The sequence below is a fragment of the Neovison vison genome, chromosome 8, assembly GCF_020171115.1.
Source record: "Neovison vison isolate M4711 chromosome 8, ASM_NN_V1, whole genome shotgun sequence".
Taxonomy (NCBI): Eukaryota; Metazoa; Chordata; class Mammalia; order Carnivora; family Mustelidae; genus Neogale; species Neogale vison.
The window spans coordinates 11,939,054-11,961,129 of record NC_058098.1 but is presented as its reverse complement, the minus strand read 5'-3'; the positions used below and the strand labels follow the sequence as shown (position 1 = coordinate 11,961,129).

The window sequence follows — 22,076 nt, the reverse complement described above, 5'->3', positions numbered from 1 at the left end:
CATTAGGCAAGAAATGGCAGATTGGATTATAATAAGATTATTTCAGAATGTTTGCATGTTGTATGAATGTTTGCATGTTGTGTCGGAATGTTTGCATGTTGTGTGAATGTTTGTATGTTGTGTGAATGTTTGTGTGTTGTGTGATTGTTGGCATGTTGTGTGAATGTTGGCATGTTGTGTGAACGTTTGCACGTTGTATGAACCTGGGCAGGTTGTATGAATCAGTTCCCAAATTCGTATTTTTGGGGGAACTGTCCCTTCCCAAGTGATTTTTGTGCAGTAAATCTTCACTCTAGCTGCTTGGTCTACATGAAATACCTGATCTGTCTTTATACCTCATCTCTTCTGTCATTATTGACAACAGTTTATGTTGGTAGAATGTTCTGTGAGAGGACATGTGTGTGAGCAGCTTTTGTTCCTCCATTAGTAGCGTGCATGGCATACACAGGAACAGACCAAGTGCTGTTGCTGGAAGGTTTTTCCGTATCAGTTTACTCAAGGAAAGGGCAAAAGAGAAAGTTGCCACCAAAAATGGTCCTGGTCTCTGGGTGAGCGCAGAGTTGCTGTGTCCTCAGTCCTGAGGTCCTGTGTCTCAGGGAAGGTGCTCAGAAACTCCTGGCCCATCCTCTAGATCTGTCGCCATTTTCACTTTCTAGACTCTCAGAGCAAGGACCAGGTTTTACTGTAGCCCTTATCAGGCCATGATCAGTCAATAAACATTAATATTTAAACACTTGGTACATAGTAAGCATAGCTGTGCGGATAAAAATACGAGTCTGGCTGCATCGGTGTTTCCACTACAGCCCATTTCCTCTGTGGCAGCCAGAGTGATCTCTTTGCATGAATTAGATCACAGACCCCCCCCTCTGCGTAAAGCCCTTTGGTAATTTCCCATTCACAGTGAAATCTGCCCGCCCAGCCCTTGACTTCCAAGGCCGAGGCTGTCTGTGACCTGACCTGACTCCTGCCCCCCCTCCCGTTACACTTTTCTTCTTATTGACTCAACAGTGTGCTTTGAGAGTGCCATGCTTGCTGTTGGTGCCTTTGCACTTCATGCCCACCCCAACCCCCACGTTTATCTTCATGTCTCTCAGTTCACACTGATCACCCTCTCTGCAGCTCCCACATTTCTGCCCTATCAGCCGCTTTTCTTTTCTCTTCTACATAGGGCTTATCCCTACCTGAGATCACTGAAGAGTTTATGTTTACTTATTCCTGGGAGGAGCTCTAGACCACTCTGTTCACCACTATATTCCCAACACTGGCATGGTGCCCAGCATTCATGGCAGACACTCAGTAAATACATTATTTTGGAATGAATGAGGGAAGAAAACTTGACTTCTAAAAAGATCATTTTGCAGAAACACAGTAACTTAAAATTCTGTTGTACAAGAGTGATTTGTACTTAGTATATTGCTGTGGATTTTGTTGCCAATGCTTGGTGCCCCCTGCAAGGCTTCTCCCAAGAATGTGGGAATCAGACTGCCTTTAATCATCAAATGGCATCAAAAGAAATGAGATCTTGTCATTTGCGATGACGTGGATGGAACCAGAGGGTATTATGCTGAGCAAAAAAAGTCAATCAGAGAAAGACAATTATATGACCTCCCTGATATGAGGAAGTTGAGAGGCAACATGGGGGGTTTGGGAGGTAGGAAAAGAATAAATGAAACAAGATGGGATCAGGATGGAGACAAACCATAAGATACTCTTAATCTCACAAAACAAACTGAGGGTTGCCGGAGGGGAGGGGAATAGGGAGAGGGTGGTTGGGTTATGGACATTGGGGAAGGTATGTGCTATGGTGAGTGCTGTGAAGTGTGTAAACCTGATGATACACAGAACTGTACCCCTAGGGCTAATAATACATTGTATCTTAATAAAATAAAAAAATTTTTTAAATACCAACGGCAAACCTACAGCTAATGGGTTGGAATGGAAGTGTGCTGTTACCCTTAAAAAGAGTGAGGGGCTTCTTGTTCTCAAGATGTAGCTCTAAAGAAAGAATACGTTCTTCAGAAGAAGGGGTTGAGCAGCGTTGGAAGCTGAGGGGGAAGGATAGCCCAAGAGGCAGGTGATGGAGATGTCCACGCAGGGAGACGGTGCCCTGGGCTGGAGGCCAGGCTGTTGAAGCCCGATGAGGGCACTGGGGTCTAGTGCCTCTGTGATGGGGAAGAGCACACCCTGCCCTTCTGTGGGGTCCATCCTGTAGTCATCACATCCTAGAACTGCCCCCAACTAGCCAGTCACTGTGCCGGGCACCGTGTTTGCTAAATGCGCACTCAACGTATATTTTCCTATTTATTTATTGACTGATTTTAAGATTTATTTATTTATTTTAGAGAGAGTGAAAGAGTGGGTGAGGCAGAGGGAAAGGGAGAGAGAATCCCAAGCAGACTCCGCGCTGAGTATGGAACCCTACCGGGCTTGATCCCAGGACCCCGAGATCATGACCTCAGCTAGAATCAAGAGGCGAACGTTCAACTGACAGCGCTACCCAGACGCCCTACATTTTCCTATTTAATTTGCTGAGAACCCTCCCCACAGCCTTCCTGGGATCATTTGCCTCCCAGTGAAATTTGCATAGATGCAGACAGTTCACAACAGACTTGAACGTCTCTTTCCCTTTACTGGTTTTTATCCTAAGTTGATAAATCAATAGTCAGTCCGTCAGTCTTAGCAGCCTGTCCATGACATGGACTAAATTGCTCTGTGTAAATTACAAAATAGATTTTTGAGCCTGAGACATTCTAGCTTATGTGAATTTGGGGGCACAGCCAGCAGTTTTCCCTAGGGGACCCCACCCCATGTGTCCATTCACACTCCTCTTCAATGCCTGGCTGTTCTTGTCAGTTTTCTTTAAAAAAACAGCTTCATTAAGCTGCAGTTTGTGTACCATAAATTCAGCTTTTTAAAATGTACAATCCAATTATTTTTAGTACATTCACAGAGTTGTGCAGTCGTCACCGTAGTCAATTTTAGAACGTTTTAATTACACCCAAAAGAAATCCCGTGCCCAGAAACTGTCACTTTCCATTTTCTTTTTTTGTTTTTAAGATCATTTTTAAGAATCTGACTTTTTGACTCCCAACATGCATGAGACATCATGTTTACATTTCTGTGGCTAATGAGTAGCTACTGTACGTACACAAATACCTTTGTGTTTAAGGATTTCTTAGCTCATTTTTTCTTCTTGCAGTTCTTTCTTAAGAAAAAAAAAAAAGCAATTCTCAAGTATTCTAAAATAGAGCAAACTTATCCTCCTTCAGCCAATTTGGAGGTTCTGATCGGACAGCCTGGTTTCAAATCGTGTCTCTAGGGTCTAGTAGCTGTGTGACCTTGAGGGAAATCTTTAACCTCTCTGAGCCTCAGGTCCTCATCTGAAGGTGGGGCCACAGCTAGTAGCGATCGTACAGGTTTGTGAGAATTAAATCAGAGCAGTGTCTGGTGCTTGGACCTGTGTGTTTGCTATTACTACCTTTCAAATAAGTTTCCACTTAAAAAAATGAGTTGAAAAAGCAAATAGTTAAGATGGTAATCAGATGCAAAGGTGGTGAGAACAGTGCATAGGGTAAAGGGAGCCTGTTTTCCGTGTTAGCAATCCCAGATCCTCTGCTTTAGGAATTTCAGTATTTTTTGTGGACAAAACAAAAATTGTCTCATACCAACACTTTATAAAAATAACAGAATGTACCCCCGGGTCCCTCTCCTTTCTGACACAGCCTGCCTTGCTGGGTGGCTCCCTCTGAGGGGTTTATGACTTCTGTGTTAGCTGCTCGATGGACACTTACTTTGTGACAGTAGGTTGCTTAAGTGTTCCTTCCTGTCGAGGAGCCGTGTTGGCGTGTGCTTGGAATGTGACAGCAAACAGCTTTGGTCCCTGATTTTTTTTCCTTTAGCATTCTTGCATATTACCAAGTGCTTGGACATTGGGCACAACCAAACCCGAGTTTCTAGGAAACAGGCAGGTCACATTTTACTGTCACCGTGTGCTCACATTTTTCCCCACCATTCTACATCCACCTCGTCCCCCTCTGCTTTTTCCCTAGCACTGTAGTGTGCAGCATAACATGGTTATTATCCCAGCTGGAACGTAAGCATCGTGAAGATAAAGATCTTTGTTTTAAACAGTGATGTATTCCACATGCCTGGAACAGGGCCGAACAGGCAGGCATTCAACTTTTTGATGGAGTGAGTGAGAGAATGCATCTTAATGCCCCACCTACTTCCCTCCACCGTGGTCCCCGCTTCACTGGACAGAAAACAGAGGCATGGGAGGGTGTGTCTCAGACTCCTTCTATTTTTTCCCCGATTATTCTTAGCATGTAACTTTCATCCTCCAGGTTACCTCATGGTTCCAGATGCTGTCATGTCCTCCTGCAGGAAGGAGAGAGGGTGGGACTCACGGACTCCCAGCTGAGTCATGCTGCTCCCTACGGAGCCTTCCCGGAAGCCCAGGCAATCTGCAATAATTTACGCTTTACCCATTATTGGCTAGAACTTGGTCACATGGCCACCCTTTCTGCTGGGGTGGCCGGGAAATACAGGGACAGCCCCTTCCAAAACAGAATTAGAGTTGTTGAGGATTCAGGATATGAGTTAGTGACTGGCGATACCCCACCACAGGGCTGGTTCTCCTGCTGGCTAAGGAGGGAATGGCCGCAAGGGTTTCTTGTATCTGAACCTCTTCAAGGTCACCCTCTTATTTTGCTTAGGGACAGAGTTTGTGAAATGGCCAGTCAGTAATGGCCAAGTGGTGACTGCTGGACATCCCTGGGAACCAGCATATTCTCAACCTTGCAAGGATTTGGTTTGATTTGGTTTGCTAACCTTTTTTTTTTTTTAAATATTTTTCATTTATTTATTTGACAGAGATCACAAATAGGCAGAGAGGCAGGCAGAGAGAGAGAGGAGGAAGCAGGCTCCCTGCCGAGCAGGGAGCCGGATGCGGGACTTGATCCCAGGACCCTGAGATCATGACCTTAGCAAAGGCAGCGGCTTAACCCACTGAGCCACCCAGGTGCCCTGGTTTGCTAACCTTTTGACAGCATGCTTGAAACTTAAACACAGCAGACTTTTTAGTGGTTATTATCACATTGGAAGGCCTCTTCTCAGCCCTCCTGCAGGCTAACGTGTCAGCAGGGAAGCAGGCAGGGGTACCGTGGGGGTCCTGCTACCTCTGGGCCTCTTTTTGGGCTCTTCAGCGGCAGCTGCCTCCATGGGAACCTTCTTTTGGAATTGGGGCTTCCTGACTCTCCCACGCCTTCCTGGCCTGAGAAGATTTTGATATTACACAGTGGCTGCTACGGATACAGCCTGTCAAGGAAAGTGAGTTAAACACTGTTATTCCTCCAAAAAATGGTGGTCCTGGGGCTTTTTAAGTGGGAAAACTGCAGTGAGGGAAGAGGAGGATCCCTGTAGAAATGGACATTTTTTTTCTCTTTAGAATGAAAGATAGTGATGGCTTTAAGTAACTGAAACTGTGTGGTTAGTGGGAAATTTCTTGTCTGTTTTTTAAATTTTTTTATTTATTTGACACAGAGACAGTGGGTGGGGTGTGGTAGGCAGAGGGAGAGAGAGAATCTCAGGCAGACTCCATGCCCCCGCATGGAGCCCAACATGGGCCTCAGTCTCAGGACCTGAGCCAAAATCAAGAGGCAGAGGCTTAACCAACTGAGCCATCCGGGTGCCCCTAGTTGGGAAACCTCTGTATGGACTTAGTCTCCAGGGCCAGGCAAGTTGCAGAAGTGAGAAGGCCTCGGGGCGCGTAGGTGGCTCAGTTGGATAAGGAGCCAACTCTTGATTTCGGCTCAGGTCACGATCTCAGATCTCAGAGTCCTGGGATCCAGCACTGTGTCAGGCTCCGCACTCAGCAGGGAGTTTGCTCTCTCTCTCTCTCTCTCTCTCTTCCTCTCCCTCTGGCCCTCCCCCCTCCACTCATGCGTACACTCTATCTCTATCTTTCTCCAAAGTAAATCTTTTAAAAGGACATGTGATGTGATGAGCACTGGGTATTGTACGCAACTAATGAATCATGGAACATTTTATCAAAAACTAATGATGTACTATATGTTGGGTAATTGAATTTAAATTAGAAAGAAAGAAAGAAATGAGAGGGCCTCTCTCATGAGGGCATCAGGAATGTCTCAGCACAATCATACCCTACAGACCAAAGAAAAATTAACACTTGAGTCCTCACTCTACAAACATCATTTTAAATGCTTTCTGGGTATTATTTTACTGAATTCTCACAAAGCTCCATGAGGTGAGCGCTATTCAAATCATCCTTTTCCACTACTGAGGGAACTGAGGCTTGGTATATGTGCTGCCGAAGCGAGCACGGAACTGAGGCTTGGAAAGGTAACACGATGTAAGTCCCCACACTGGGAAGTGGCAGAGCAGGAATCTGAACCAGACAAATTGGCTCTGGAGCCTTCACTCTTCTGTGTTGAAGTCACTTCTACAAGGGAATATTTTCGCTTTTTTCACTCTGATGTCTTTCAGACACCCAACCCCGTCAGTGTCCCATTTTCCCCACTCTTGACAGACCCATGACACCTGTTCTCAGTGGCAAGGACTGAGGCACCAGGACATCTGTAGAGTTCATGCCTTGGGTAAAGGGGGCAGGTGCTCCTAGTTTCAGACACCGTGGCCTGGTGTTGCCAGATAATCCAGATCTGGATTTTTATGACACATCTCCCAATTTTCTTTGTTGTTATTATTTTTTAAAAGATTTTATTTATTTATTTGACAGACAGAGGTCGCAGAGAGGCAGGCAGAGAGAGAGGTGGGGGGAAGAAGGCGTCCTGCTGAGGAGAGATCCCAATGCGGGGCTTAATCCCAGAACCCTGGGATCATGACCTGAGCTGAAGGCCGAGGCTTTAACCCACTGAGCCACCCAGGCGCCCCACATCTCCCAGTTTTTTAAGTGTTCACGGCTAATGTAAATAAAAAGAAAATGCAGTCCATAAGCACAGCCAATGAAACAATCAACAGAATTTCAATGCATCCTATGGAATGGGAGAAAATATTTGCAAGCCATTCATCTGAGAAGGGATAAGTATCCAAAATATACAAGGAACGTCTACAGCTCAATAGCAAAAAAACAAATAACCCCATTGAGAAATGGACAAAGGACCTGAATAGACAGTTCTCAAAAGAAGACATACAAATGGCCAACACATACTTTAAAAGGTGCTCAGTTTCACTAATCATCAGGGGAATGCAAATCAGAACCACAATGAGATATCAGCTTGCCCCTGTCAGAATGACTGTTACCAGAAAGATGAAGGACAAGTGCTAGGGAGCATGTGGGGAGAAGGGAGCCCTTTGTGCCCTGTCGCAGGAATGTGAATTGGTACGGCCGATGTGGAAAACAGTGCGGAGGTTCCTCAGAAAATTAAAAATAGAACTACTTCATGATGGAGACGTCTTATTTCTAGGTATATCTTCAGAGAGAGTATAATCAGGATCTTGACGAGATTGTCTGCACTTCCGTGTTCAGCATTATTCACAGTAGCCAAGATGTGGAAGTAACGTCAGTGTCAAAAGATGAATGGATAAAGCACTCGCGCGCGCACACACACCTAGACACGCACGCACACACTGGAATATTATCCAGCCTTTAAAAAGAAGGAAATCTTGCCATTTGTAACAACACGGATGAACCTGGAGGGCATTATGCTTAGTGAAAGAAGCCAGTCATAGAAGGACAAATACTGCATGATTCCACGTGTATGAGGCACTAGAGGAGTCAGATGTGTTGACACCGAACGTAGAAAGGTGGTCACAGAAATGGGGAGATACCGGATGGAAGTACGGTTTGTTCCATAAGGTGCGGAGTTTTGATGATGCAGTGTGTAGCACGGTGACCATAGTTACAGCACTGTGCTGTGTGCTAGAAATTTGCCATGTGTAGCTCTCATGTGCTCTCACCACAGACCAGAAAGGAGGATAACGGTAACCACGTGAGGGGACAGAGTGTTAATTAGCTTGATTGTGGTGACCATTTCACAGTGTGATTTGTATACACACACATACGTCACATCATCGAGTCGTGCCGTCTAAGTATATACAAGTCTCACTTGTCGATGATACCGCTGTAAAGCTGGGTCCGGGGAAGCAGTGCACAGGCTAGAGAGTGCCTACCTGCAGGCCCGGTATACCCGGCAGGCTCCGCCTTACAGCCTCTGATGCCCCTCCCCCAGCCTGCAGCTCCCACCCCCCCACCCCCCACTCCCCCAGTGACATGCCTTCAGCATGCTGGCATTGCTCGGGCGTTGGAATGTATGGTAGAGATGAGCAGCTGCCATTATCATTGTATGACATCGTGGCATCGGAGAATGCTGGACCTGGAAGGGAACTTGGAAATACCTTGTCACATGTAGCGGAGATGGTTTTAGGCGGCTCGTTTGCTAAACAGTGTTTATTTAAATAGTGACACATTGGGGCGCCTGGGTGGCTCAGTGGGTTAAAGCCTCTGCCTTCCGCTCAGGTCGTGATCCCGGGGTCCTGGGATCGAGCCCCGAGTCGAGTCGCGCTCTCTGCTCGGCGGGGAGCCTGTTTCCTCCTCTCTCTGCCTGCCTCTCTGCCTGTTCGTGATCTCTGTCTGTCAAATAAATAAATAAAATATTTAAAAAAAATAAATATTGACACATTGATTTTAATATACGTTCAGAAAATGTAATTGGGTTATGAATCCTCTGGTCCTTTGAATGGTTTTGCCTGAGGTGAGTGAGTGTGAGGAGCAGTGGTAACTGTACATGTGTGACATACTGATACTCGTGATGGTGAAAACAGCAAACATGACAAAGGTGGCCCGAGAGCGCCTGAAAAGTGCGCACACACCCATCTATTCTAAACCACGTTGTTTAGACGAAGATGTGGGAGCAGGAGATTATAACCGTGGCCGCTGGCTTTTTTTTTTCCCCCGAGTTCTTTCCGCCCTCTAAGAAAAGCATGCAACATCCATATTTTCCATGGAGATTGAGTTACCCATCTAAATAGTTACCAGGGTTTTACTTGCCAGTCGTAGCCCCCAGTGAAGCTTGGGGGTTGGTGGCAAATAAATAGTTTGGGGGGTGGTCAGCTGCTCCATGGAAATGAAAATACTTTGTACTGCTCTCTAGGACCTTGTGGATCAAACACAGAACTCATAAAAATAGGGACTTGACCGGAAGGCCTTACTGAATTCAAAAAGAATTTGCAGGCTTATTTTGGTTTGGTTTAATGTAGTGGCCTTTTGGTCAATGGGATGTTTGAGGAATCACTCATGTTGACTCCTAAAAGTCTAGTCCAGGAGCGTTGACTCGTTCTCCCAAAAGAACTGGTGCCGAAGCTCTCCCACTTAAGCAGTTAACCGCTGAGAGAACAATTCGATTTAAAATGTAGTAAATGCTCAGTTACCACATTAGACATCTCATGCTGAGTTCTGGGTGGTTCTGAGTGCGAAGGAAGTGAAGCAACAGGAGGCATGTCACTTCCCAAGGCCCTGGGGTGCTCAAGGTGAAGGCACAAGAGAAAGCTCCATCTTTTGTTCTGCTGAGAAGCATAGCTGGGTAAAATCCGGCTCCTGCGTCCAACGCGGGGGTGGTGGAGAGAGCTTTAGCAAGGAAGAGTGATCCACAGAGGGAAACTCAAAGTCATAGCAGATGCTGTCTAAGAGTTTCCAGATTGCACAGGTCTTGTTTTATTTTGGCATAATCAGATTGGGCTTCGGAGAGGACTTGTTTGCCCCCTTTGCCTCCTGAGATGTGACCTCCTTCTCCCCCTTTGGTTTCCTGGGAAATACCCACATGTTCGTGTTTGTGTCTTTTGGTGTGTGTAGGGACTGATGACGGGGCCCAGGAGGTGGTGAAGGAGATCTTAGAAGATGTGGTCACATCTGCTGTTAAAGGTAAGAACCAAGAACCCAGCCTCTCCTCCTCCTCGCTGCTTCAAAAAAGTCCTTGGCCAGATAATTTTAGTGACGGAATGCCAACCCCCAGTGAAGTCATAGAAACTGAGTCTGCTTGTATCTGCCTGTCTTCCCTGTGAGATTCAGAAAAATCTGAAAAGGATATTTCTAAATATCTAAAGTACCTTTTTAGTCATTAATTTTATTCTTTTTGGGGCTGGGTTCAAGCAGTCTGACGATGCTAGAATTGGGTGTTTCACATGGAAGACAGGCCACTCCCAGATATATCCAGCTTTTTCCAGGAGTGGCTGTGAATCCTGAGGTGGTGTCCATTGCTACTGAATGTTCATGGCTAGCCACTGATGTGTCAAGGGGACAGTCCCCACGTCAGCAGGTATCAGATGCACAGAGAAGCTTTGTCCATTTTCTTAGACTTCATTCATAGCTCCCTCAGTTTTATGGTGTGGTTTCAGTGGAACGAAACTTGTAGAGCTCAGAATGACTATTGGAAGAGTTTTTTGTTGTTGTTTTTGCCCAAAACCTTGGGTAAATGGCTGTGTGTTGAATACTTGACTCCGGTGTCAATAAACCATTAATGAGTCTAAAATCATTAATTTAGCAGAGAGTTACAATCAGTGTTTGTTTGTTTGTTTGTTTGTTTTAAAGATTTCATTTATTTATTTGAGAGAGAGCACAAACAGGGCAGAGGGAGAGGGAGAAGCAGGCTCCCCGCTGAGCAGGGAACCTGATGTGGGAATTGATCCCAGGACCCTGGAATCATGACCTGAGCCAAAGGCAGACGCTTAACCAACAGAGCCAACCAGGAGCTCCAGGGGTCATGGTTTTTTTTTTTTTAAAGATTTTATTTATTATTTATTGGACAGACAGAGATCACAAGTAGGCAGAGAGGCAAGCAGAGACAGAAGAGGAAGCAGGCTCCCTGCTGAGCAGAGAGCCCGGTGCGGGGCTCGATCCCAGGACCCTGGGATCATGATCTGAGCCGAAGGCAGAGGCTTTAACCCACTGAGCTATCCAGGCACCCCGGGGGGTCATGATTTTTAAAATGTATTTCTTACTGTGGGTAACAGTCTGAGAAGTTTGACCCACTGCTCTAAGCCCTATTCTTTTGTTCATTTAGGTTACCACTAATCTGTATTCATAGATTTCATTATTTATTTAATTATTTATTTAATTTATTTATTTAAATTATTTAATTTAATAATAATAATTAATTATTTAATTTATTTAATGTAGAATTACATGAAATTACTTAATAGAATATAGAAATGTATGTCCTGGTAGAATAATTTTAATTCTTTGTCTTTCCCTTTTTCACACGGCTGCCAGGAAGCTCAGGTCTACTTTGTTTTTTTTTCCTCCTTGTCTGAGGTCTTCTGTCATAACTGCCAACTCTTTTCATTTATATGGCTCTTCTCTAACCCCTATTATCAGTAACATTTTTTAAAAAAAGTCTGTGCTTTTCATGCTGAGCTGTTTCTAAGCTTTTCCAGAAGTGGACAGGGGTGGGCAGGGCTACTGTATTGCTCATTTCTAGAGGCAGCACTGACATGGCCTGCAGTGTGAATGAAACTTCTGGGGTGTGTGGGTAGTGGACACGTGTAGAGCCTAAACACCACTTTGGTTAAGCCTTTCTCAGTATTATTATGTCAGTCTCCTAGGGTGGTAGCAAAGGGAGAGGGGAAAAAGCAGGAGCTGGAAGATGATGTGAGTAACTACTCCCTGGTGTCAGAGCTTTTGGGGTGAGTACTAACCTGGTGATGATTTTTTGCACCTGTGTTTTAAGAAGCAGCACAGAAGCACGGCCTGACAGAACCCGAGCAGGTCCTGGGTGAACTGGAGTGCCAGGAAGGTGCAGTTCCCCCAGCAGCTGATGAAAATTCCCAGACCAACGGGATAGCAGACGACAGGCAGTCCTTGTCGTCAGCGGATAATCTGGTATGTTGGTGATTCTCCTCTTATACAGACCCGTTTGGATTTTTACTTTTTTTAGAAGATGCACAATTAAATCTCTAGCAGAAGCAGTGAGTGAAAACCAGCAGACCTTACTCAGTCAGTCACACAGTCCTTGCCTCAAGCGCTTCGTATTAGTAGGTGACATTCTTGGAAGTGCTCCTGGTGTATACAGCATTGTTACTAAACCCTGTTTATTACTAATCTTTGTTACTAACCTTGTTTATTCAGACTTTTAAAAACTTAGATTTCCTGGCCTTTCTCTTTTCTCTCATATACATTCATTATAGAATCAGAAAATAGAGAGAAGGAAAAATAGGGAAATAAAAGTCATCCATAATCCCCTAACCTAGAGATAACCCTCGTTAACTATTACTTATATCTTTCTAGATTTTTCTCTCCCTCTCATTTTTTTCCACTTAAATATAATCACATGGTAGACTGCTGTTTTGTAACCTGCTTTTGAAACTTAGTGTATATTATGAATATCCTTTCAGACCCATAGATGTGTCTGCCACATTATTTTTTTTAAATAGCTTTGTTGTTTTCTTGAAAATGCTATATATAAACATTCAAAACAGGGAGAAATATGATGTTAACATCCCACCTGAAACCACTCTCTCTACCTTTTCACGGGTGTTTCTCAGCCTTTTGCATGATCAGCGCCCAACCCCCCAGCCTTTTGATAGATTTCTTTTCCTGATACACCATCCCCTTTCACGAATTTTAAAGCCACTGATAAACTGGATATCTATATGATTATACATGTACCTGTACTTTATACATATAAAGAATAAGATTTTTTCCACCCCCAACTCCCCTACCCCTCCACCAGGAACCAATACCTGACCCTGTCTTAGTCTCTTTGGGTTGCCGTAATAGAATACCATAGATTGGGTGGCTTATAAATGATAGAAATTTATCTCTCACAGTTCTGGACGCTGGGAAGTCCCAAGATAAAGGTATCAGCAGTTTTGGTGTCTGGTGAGGGCCTGTTTCCTGATTCATAAAATGGCTGTCTTTTTTTTTTTTTTTTTTTTTTTTAAAGATAGATTTATTTATTTATTTATTTATTTGATAGACAGAGATTACAAGTAGTCAGAGAGAGAGGCAGGCAGGGAGAGAGGAGGAAGCAGGCTCCCCATGTGGAAGCAGAGAGCCCCATGTGGGGCTTGATCCCAGGACCCTGAGACCACAACCTGAGCCAAAGGCAAAGGCTTTAACCCACTGAGCGACTGAGGCACCCCAGTGGCTGTCTTCTTAAGGACACTAATACCATTCACGAGGACTCCTCTCTCTTAAGCCCCACTTCCAGATGCCATCACTTTGAGGGTTAGATGTCAGCCTGTGAATGGAGGTGGAGGGAGCATAAGCATCCATTCTATAGCAGTCTCCATGGAATTATGTCATCCCCATTAAGAACGTCCTTACAGATGTACTCCAACTCGCATAAAGGACTCTTGCCTTTTGTACTAGGCTGTGACTTGCTTTGTTTACTCAACACCGTTTTATGGGCATCTTTCCACATCAGTACATACACACCTAACTGTTTCAATGGTCATGTAAAATTCTGTCCTGTAGATTGCCATATCTCTTTTGCCAATTCCCTGTTAGGTTTTGATGTTACTTTGGTTTTTTTTAATCACGGGAAATAGTTCTATAATGAGCATCCTTATAGATAAACCTTGTGCACATCCTTAATTCTTTCTTTAGGATAAATTCCTACAAGTGATATTGCTGGGTCACGAGTTGGAAGCTTTCAGGCTTTTGTTCCTTAACATCACATTAGCCTGCTGGGAAGGTAATGCTCGAATCTCTGCCCACTTGTAGGCAATCAGTGCTCATTTCCCCATTCCCTCATTAAAATTGGGCAATAGCCTTCATTCCAAATTTTGGTGGTCTGATGGGAGAAAGATCCCGCCGTAATAATTAGTAGTAACATTATTTAGGTTAATCTGTCATTTGCATTTCTTGGTGAATTGCTTATTCATGTTTTTTTGCCTGCTTTTCATTTGGGTGGAAGTTTTCTGTAATTTCCTTAATGAATTAAAAGAACTTTTTGTACGTTGAGCATACTAGTCTTTTTCATACGTTACAGATTTTTTTTTTAATTTTTTAAAGCAGCTTACTTTTTTTAGTTAAAGAAGTGTATTTTCAAAGGCCTCTCGTTTTCCCCCCCATCTATCCTGCAGTAGTGTTCTTAGAAATACTGTTATCCAAACTAATATAATTAACTTGTACACGTGACCCTTAAATAACACGGGGGCTAGGGGCAATGACACTCCCCTACCATGCGGCCGAGAATCTGTGTTTAACTTTTCACTCTCCTAGAACTTAATCACTGATAGCTTGCTATTGACCAGAAGCCTCACCAATAGCATACACAATTGATTGACATGTATTTCATGTACGTATTATATACTGTATTCTTAGAATAAAGTAGACTTGAGAAAAAATCACAAGGAAGAGAAAATCAATGTACACATCTAAGTGGCCCTGTGCAGTGCAAACCCGTGTTGTTCAAGGGTCAGCTGTGTTTGTCTTAGATTTTTAATGGTTTAACATTTGCTCATTTATCATTTTAAGCCATCCATGCCCACTTTTTGAAGAACAAGGAACAAGGTTTTAGAATTGCCAGAATGACTCCCCCATAGCTCCTGTTTTGGCATATTGTCCCCTCCCCCACATTCCTCACTTCCCCATTGAATAACAGAATTTTAAATTTCCATGAAATAATTACATTCTTTATTTTTGAAAAATAATTTTGTTTTGACCCCCTTAATTTTTCTCTTATTTGTTTCTAACCTCAGGAATCAGATGCACAGGGACATCAAGTGGCTGCTAGGTTCTCTCACATTCTGCAGAAGGACGCCTTCCTGGTGTTTCGCTCCCTTTGCAAGCTGTCCATGAAACCCCTTGCTGAAGGCCCCCCAGATCCAAAGTAAGCAGACACCAGTTCTTGGCCGTGTATGACCGAGATGACTCAGGAGGATGTTGGGGGTTCCGAAATACCCCAGTGCCCTGTCCCTTGATTGGTGTGAATGCAGGAATTTACAGTTTTCAGACTCCTACTGTCCCTACAGCCCTTTTATAATAGATTGTCTCTGTGTCCACACCAACCATGATTTTGCCCAGTCTTACTTTCCTTGGCTTATATATGAGAAAGTGTTACTATACTGAACGTGTTACTCTCTTTTTCCCAACTAACGAATTTAATCTGATGCAGGGTGGGCAGGGGCAGGATTTGTATAAACCTCACTTCCCTGCCCTGCTGAGAAACCTCTGCTCCATGGGTATAGGTTTAAGCCCCAGATGCAACCCAGAGAAGCCAAACCTTACTTCGTAGTGAACCGGTTAGTGCAGAGCCGGTAGGGTTATGGAGCCAGAGAGCCGCATTCATTCCTGGCTCCTCCACAGCTGTAGGCGTTACCGAACCTCATCTGAAAAGTGGGGATGTGGGAAATTGCCTTACAGGGTCCATGATATGAAGTGGTATTAGCGCATCCTGAGTGTGGGGCCCGGCACTTCATGAGTTTTTTTTTTGTCCTTGTTCTTGTTAGTCACTAAAAATAATCCTCAACTCTCCTATTGAGGTATCATGACCGTTAAGGAGATGATTCAGGAACACTTCCTTCTTTCCAGGCCTCTGGGTGAATAAAGAGCACTGTTTCTGTTTGTCCATAAAGACAGAGCAGGACGCAGGGGTTAGTCTCACGTGTGTGATGTAAAGTAACTGTAGTTGCAGAACCTGTAAGTTTATGCTTCCTCTGCTCCCGCTGCACCCCTGTTTTATGGCAGGGAGAGGAAAAGGATAGTGAGAGTTGGCAACTCTTGTCCTCATGGGCTTACGGGTCCCCGGAGGAGCCACCTCATGCCATCTGCCCCCACGCTCTTGGCATCTAGATGCCGGTGCCAATTCTTAACTCATTGGCTCTCAGAAAACTCAGCTCGCTGGTAGAGGAGTGAGGCCTTCTCAAGAAATGCACTCTCTCAAATGGAATCTTCTAGCACTGTTGCCGTCTTTCCCTTTGCCAGATCCCACGAGCTGCGCTCCAAAGTGGTTTCCCTGCAGCTGCTCCTGTCCGTCCTGCAGAACGCTGGCCCGGTCTTCAGGACTCATGAGATGTTCATCAACGCAATCAAGCAGTATCTTTGCGTGGCATTGTCCAAAAATGGCGTCTCTTCAGTGCCCGATGTCTTTGAACTCTCTCTTGCCATTTTTCTTACTCTTCTTTCAAACTTCAAAATGCACTTGAAAATGCAAATAGAGGTATGGACTCCGCAATGATTTGGGGGGTTCTTTTTGTTTTGTTTTGTTTCTTTTTTTGTATAGTGTTTATACACAAAGAGTTAAATCCTGGTGACATACTCATCAGGAACTAGACTTACACGGTCCACTTGCTGGCACCCCAGAGTGAGAGACTACCTTTTCCTAAAAGTTCCTGCCCCCAGATGTTAGTTGCCTTTCTTTTTTTTTTTTTTTTAATTATTTTTTTAATTTTTTAATAAACATATAATGTGTTTTTATCCCCAGGGGTACAGGTCTGTGAATCGCCAGGTCTACACATTTCACAGCACTCACCATAGCACATACCCTCCCCAATGTCCATAACCCGACCACCCTCTCCCGACCCCCCTCCCCGCCAACAACCATCAGTCTGTTTTTTGAGATGGAGTCTTTTGTGGTTTGTCTCCCTCCCGATTCCATCTTCTTTCATTTATTCTTTTCTACCCCCCAAGCCCCCCATGTTGCATCACAGGGAGATCATATGATAGTTGTCTTTCTCCGATTGACTTACTTCACTCAGCATAATACCCTCTAGTTCCATCCACGTTGTTGCAAATGGCAAGATTTCATTTCTTTTGATGGCTGAAGTGCCTTTCATTTTAACCCAAAGTTTAAATCGAATGACCCAAGGGCTAGTCTCAGTCCCCTGAACATGTGTGTTTAGCCTCTACATTGTTTGAAGTAATCTGATTTAGTTGGCAAATTGAGAAGTTACTTTCATTTTACATGACAATCCAGATCTCTGGTTTCTCTCAAAACCGTAAGCTAGTCCTTATCTTGGCCTGGCGGCTCTTGCTGGTTGCTGAGGGGCTCCTCTACTGGGGCTCCATCCTCCGGTTGCTGTGGTCCTGCCCGCCTAGCTGTTCCCCCGGGAGGCCTCAGCAGTGCGTGTGTGTGTGTGTGTGTGCGCGCGCGCGCGCGCGCTGCTCCTTTACATCTCCCAAGGCTCCCTCCCTCGTTGGTCCCCTACAGCCTTTGGGCGTTTTGAGCCCCAATTTAAATGGTATTAATTGGTGTCCCCTTTGTCTCTGTGTCATGTAGGTCTTTTTCAAAGAGATTTTCCTGAACATTTTAGAAACATCAACAAGTTCTTTTGAGCACAGGTGGATGGTCATTCAGACTCTGACAAGGATCTGTGCAGGTATTTTCACTCTGAGAGTGCTCATCCATTGACTTACCCAGAAATGCTTTTCTAAAATCCAGATTGAGACCTTTACCTCCTGCTTTTAGAGTTTTAATGTTGCGCTGGGAAAGCCTCACCTGAAAGTCTAATGCTAACCATTAGTGGGACATCTAGTCCCACTCCTCTTCTCCTTTAGAGGATGACCAGCTCTGTCTGGTTGACCCGGACCTTGTGGTCTTCACACAGAAAGTCCCACACCCTGGGAAGCCCCCTGCTCCTACAAAAGCAGGATACATGGTCACTCCACCTACAAACTGAACACTTTGTCAGTCACAGGGTCTAGGGTGTTAGTGCTGCCAGCCCTCAATTGAATCCCAAGGTCAGTTCGGATTTCCCTTATCACCATACAGTTGTGTGGCTGGTTACCAAGCCTCCCACTTGTCTGTCGTCAGACATAATTCCACAAGTGACACAACTTCAAGAGGTGGATTGGACAATTGTTATCCCTTTCTTATGTGGAAGAGAGCTTTGAAGAGGCAGAGTAAGCTGCTCGAGAGTCAGTGAGTGCCGAGGCAGGCATCAGAAGAGGGCCTCCCCAGACACACGTTTCCTGAGGGATTCTTGTCTACCTGAGTCAGTGATTCACTGGGAAGCAGTTTTGAAGAAAGAATATAATTTAATAAGAAAATGTAACTGCCGTGTCTGTTGGATCAGAATTTCTAATATCTCTGTGTTATTTTCTAAGACGCCCAGTGTGTTGTAGATATTTATGTCAACTACGACTGTGATTTAAATGCTGCTAACATTTTTGAGCGCCTTGTGAATGATTTATCCAAAATCGCTCAGGGAAGAAGTGGACACGAGCTAGGAATGACTCCTCTGCAGGTAAAAACACTGAAAACACCGATTTATATATATGTGTGTATGTATATATATTTGTGTGTGTGTGTGTGTGTATTTTTTTTTAAGATTTTTTAATTTACTCATTTGACAGAACAGGAGCACGAGCAGGGGGAGGGTTAGAGGGAGAGAGAAGAGCAGACTCCCTGCTGAGCATGGAAGCCCCATGCAGGGCTCCATTCCCAGAACCTGGGATCATGACTTGAGCAGAAAGCAGCTGCTTAACTGGCTGAACCACCCAGGTGCTCCTCCTGCATTTATACTTAAAGTGCATTTGCTTCATGGTGTCTGGGTGGCTCATTTGATTAGGGGTCTGACTCTTAGCTCAGGTCTTGATCTCAAGGTCGTGAGTTCAAACCCTGCGATAGGCTCCATGGCCAGCGTGGATTTTTATTTTTAAGGATCCACTTGAGAAAAATAATAATAAAGTACATTCATCTCCATAAACGTTTATTGAGCGCCACTGTGTGCCAGGCCGGCGCTGTCCTTGGTGCTGGAAAACATCAGTGAACAAAACGCAGTGCCCATGAATGTGTACAACTGCTGTGGTCAGCAACGGAGGAGTAAGCCACAGAGAAGAATAAAGCACAGATAAAAGAGGGCTAGAAATGGTGCTGTCATTTTTAACAGGGTCACAGAGGTGGTCTTTCTGAGAAGGTGACATTTGAGCCGAGACCTGTAGGAAATCAGTTTACTCAGTCACCTTTCGAAAGCTTGTATGAAAACAGACTCCTAGGCTCCAGTAAGGCAAAGGAAATTGTCTCTTATCCAGTTGCCTCATTAGAGTGCCCACACAGAGAAGAGGATCTTAAGCTAAGGTTTCTGAAGGAGCTGGTCAGAAGGTCTGTGAGCTGCCTGGCATTACGTGTAGCATATTGGTGAATGGGCATTTTCCCTAGAAGGTCCGTGGCCGTCATTAGATTCACAGAGAAATCTGTGCCACCATTGGTGCTGTTTTGAGTAGAAAATATTTGCATTTCTTTAGATTATCTGTGATTCATGTTCAATTTTTTAAGAAATGCTACTTTTTAAAAACTAGTATTTTGGGGCGCCTGGGTGGCTCAGTGGTTTAGGGCCTCTGCCTTCGGCTCAGGTCATGATCCCAGGGACTTGGGATCAAGCCCCGCATCGGGCTCTCTGCTCAGTGGAGAGCCTGCTTCCTCCTCTCTCTCTCTGCCTGCCTCTCTGCCTATTGTGATCTCTGTCTGTCAAATAAATAAATAAATAATCTTAAAAAAAAAAAAAAAACTAGTATTTTTATTTGTAGAGCAAGCCTTAAAATGTAATGCGTTTATGAGTGTTTGAAGAGGAATAATGTGTCCAGAATCACTCATCTGTTGCATGATGGAAAATTCTTTTCTCTTATTTTGGGGGGGGGGTGTTACTGGTTAAGATCTATATTTATTGAGAGTGTGCGCATGTATATGCACAAGGGGAGGAAGGGGCAGAGGGGGAGCAAGAGGGAGGAAGAGAATCCCAAGCAGATTCTGTACTGAGCGCTGAGCCTGATGTGGGTCTGTATCTCATGACCCCGAGATCAGGACCTGAGCTAAAACCAACCGTCGGATGCTTAACCAACTGAGCCACTCAGGTGACTCAACCCTATTGGTTTATTAAAAAGGAAAGTGACTGAAGTGTTTTTTAAATTATATAAGCAGTGAATATCTTCCTTTCAAAAATCCAGATGACACTTGGGGTACCTAACTGACTCCGTAGGTAGAAGATGCAACTCTTTTTTTTTTTTTTTTTTAAGATTTTATTTATTTATTTGACAGAGAGAGAGATCACAAGTAGGCAAAGAGGCAGGCAGAGAGGGGGGTTGTGAAGCAGGCTCCCCACTGAGCAGAGAGCCTGATGTAGGGCTCGATCCCAGGACCCTGAGATCATGACCCTAGCCGAAGGTAGAGGCCTAACCCCCTGAGCCACCCAGGCACGCAGAGCATGCAGCTCTTGATCTTGGAGTCATGAGTTCAAGCCCAGTGTTGGGCATAGACATTTACTTTAAAAAAAAAAAAAAAAATTCCAGATAATGCTGTTCCTTTTAGGAAAGCACACATCTCCTGTTTTTTACTAGGGTATTTGTAATGAACAGCTTTAGAGATTTTCAGGGTTTTTGCAATGAGCCCTTAATACTTATGTCACCTGTTAACTTTTCCTTAGGTTCTTTGCTTAATAGCACTGACTGTCAATGTTTGTTTCGGTATTGTCCCTAATAGTCCTATAGATTTCTGCACTCAGTTTATCTGTTAAGTCTCTGCGCCATGTCCCTTTTGTCCTTCAGGAGCTCAGTCTGAGGAAGAAAGGTTTGGAGTGCCTCGTGTCCATTCTCAAGTGCATGGTGGAATGGAGCAAAGACCTGTATGTGAATCCCAACCACCAGACCAGCCTCGGTGAGAGGGCTTGCCACACCATCACCTCCATTCACAACAGGACTGTTGGGAAAGTCATCTTTGTGTTACTGTCTTAAATTAGCAAAATTCTGTAGTTTGCTGAATGCCTTAAAGCTTCCGCTTTTTAATTCATCTGGAATTTGGGGAGGATAGTATGAGTTGCGCTCTGATGTCATATTCCCAAATGGAAAAACAGTTCTGATTCTTTTTTTTTAGTAGTCTCTTCTTCCCTCACCACCTTTATGATATGCCATATTTCCCTGTGTAAATCTGTTTCTGAATTTTCTATTCCATTTTATGGGTTTTTCTGTTCTTGCACCAATACCACACTTTTCGGATGCCTTGAGTTCTTTAGTGAGTCTGATACCTGTTAGGCAGGTCTTCCTATTCTTTGTTCTTCAAGTGTCCTGACGGTTTTTATACTCCTGGTCTTTCGTGTGAATTTTAGAATTAGTTCATCAAGTCCCACAAAAAAGTAAATTTTTGAGTGATGCCAAGGTTTCATGTTCATGACTCTTAAAGGACAAACTTTATTGTAACAGGTCTGGAAAAGGGAATCAGAGAGCCTGACCTGAGCTCAGGTGTGTCTGTGTCCCATCTGTTGATTTGGTTCCCTTTGCTCTTATGTCATTCATTGCAGGTCAGGAGAGGCCCACAGATCAGGAATTGGGGGACGGGAAAGGCCTTGACATGGCAAGGCGGAGCAGTGTGACGTCCATGGAGTCCACAGTGTCCTCGGGGACCCAGATGGCTGTCCAGGATGATCCGGAGCAGTTTGAGGTCATCAAACAACAAAAGGAGATTATCGAACATGGCATCGAGCTGTGAGTATGGCTGCTACTCCAGCCGAATCTCTTGGGGCCTCTGACAAAGCCACATCTTCTCTGGGAACCTGGGACTGACTCCACTAGGGGAAGGACTGTTACAGAAGGCCAGTGCTGACACTCGCAGCCAAGCCAGACTGAGCCACCCAGACTGAGAGAGTGGGAGAAGGAGAGGCAGTTTGAGATTAGAATTTAATAGCTTTGTATAGTTGATGCCTGGTCTTTTTATTTTTATTTTACCTAATGCAAGAAATTAAACCAGTTTAGAAAACAAAAGTATGAAGCAAATATGTTTAATCACTCATAGAATTATTACCTAAAGGAAATCACCGTTGGTAACTTTTTTCCAACTATATCTTATGAACAGTTCCAACATACGGAAGAATGAACTCTTGCCATATTAGTGTTATCTATGTATAATTTTTTCTGAACCATTTGAAAGTAATCTGCTCCCATCATAATACCTCAGTTGTGTATCTTGGAAAAATGATATTTTCTCATAAGCGCATCGTCATTACAGGCATTAGTAAATCTTAATGTGTTTTTTTCCAGTCTTTTTTTTTTTTAAGATTTTATGTATTCATTTGTTACAGCAGAGATCACAAGTAGGCAGAAAGGCAGGCAGAGAGAGAGGGGGAAGCAGGCTCCCTGCTGAGCGGAGAGCTGGATATGGGGCTCGCTCCCA

At 44.3% G+C, this 22,076-nt stretch overlaps 1 protein-coding gene across 2 annotated transcripts in view; it reads left to right on the top strand.

Moving 5' to 3' along the window:
• ARFGEF2 (ADP ribosylation factor guanine nucleotide exchange factor 2) overlaps positions 1 to 22,076 on the top strand; it is a 101,171-nt gene that overhangs the window by 24,568 nt on the left and 54,527 nt on the right. For both annotated transcript variants that reach the window (XM_044262878.1, XM_044262879.1), the window contains exons 7-14: positions 9,827 to 9,895; positions 11,700 to 11,851; positions 14,677 to 14,807; positions 15,902 to 16,136; positions 17,196 to 17,295; positions 18,023 to 18,162; positions 20,459 to 20,567; positions 21,208 to 21,391. In XM_044262878.1, coding sequence (XP_044118813.1) covers positions 9,827 to 9,895; positions 11,700 to 11,851; positions 14,677 to 14,807; positions 15,902 to 16,136; positions 17,196 to 17,295; positions 18,023 to 18,162; positions 20,459 to 20,567; positions 21,208 to 21,391 — 1,120 coding nt within the window. The remainder of the gene's footprint in view (positions 1 to 9,826; positions 9,896 to 11,699; positions 11,852 to 14,676; positions 14,808 to 15,901; positions 16,137 to 17,195; positions 17,296 to 18,022; positions 18,163 to 20,458; positions 20,568 to 21,207; positions 21,392 to 22,076) is intronic.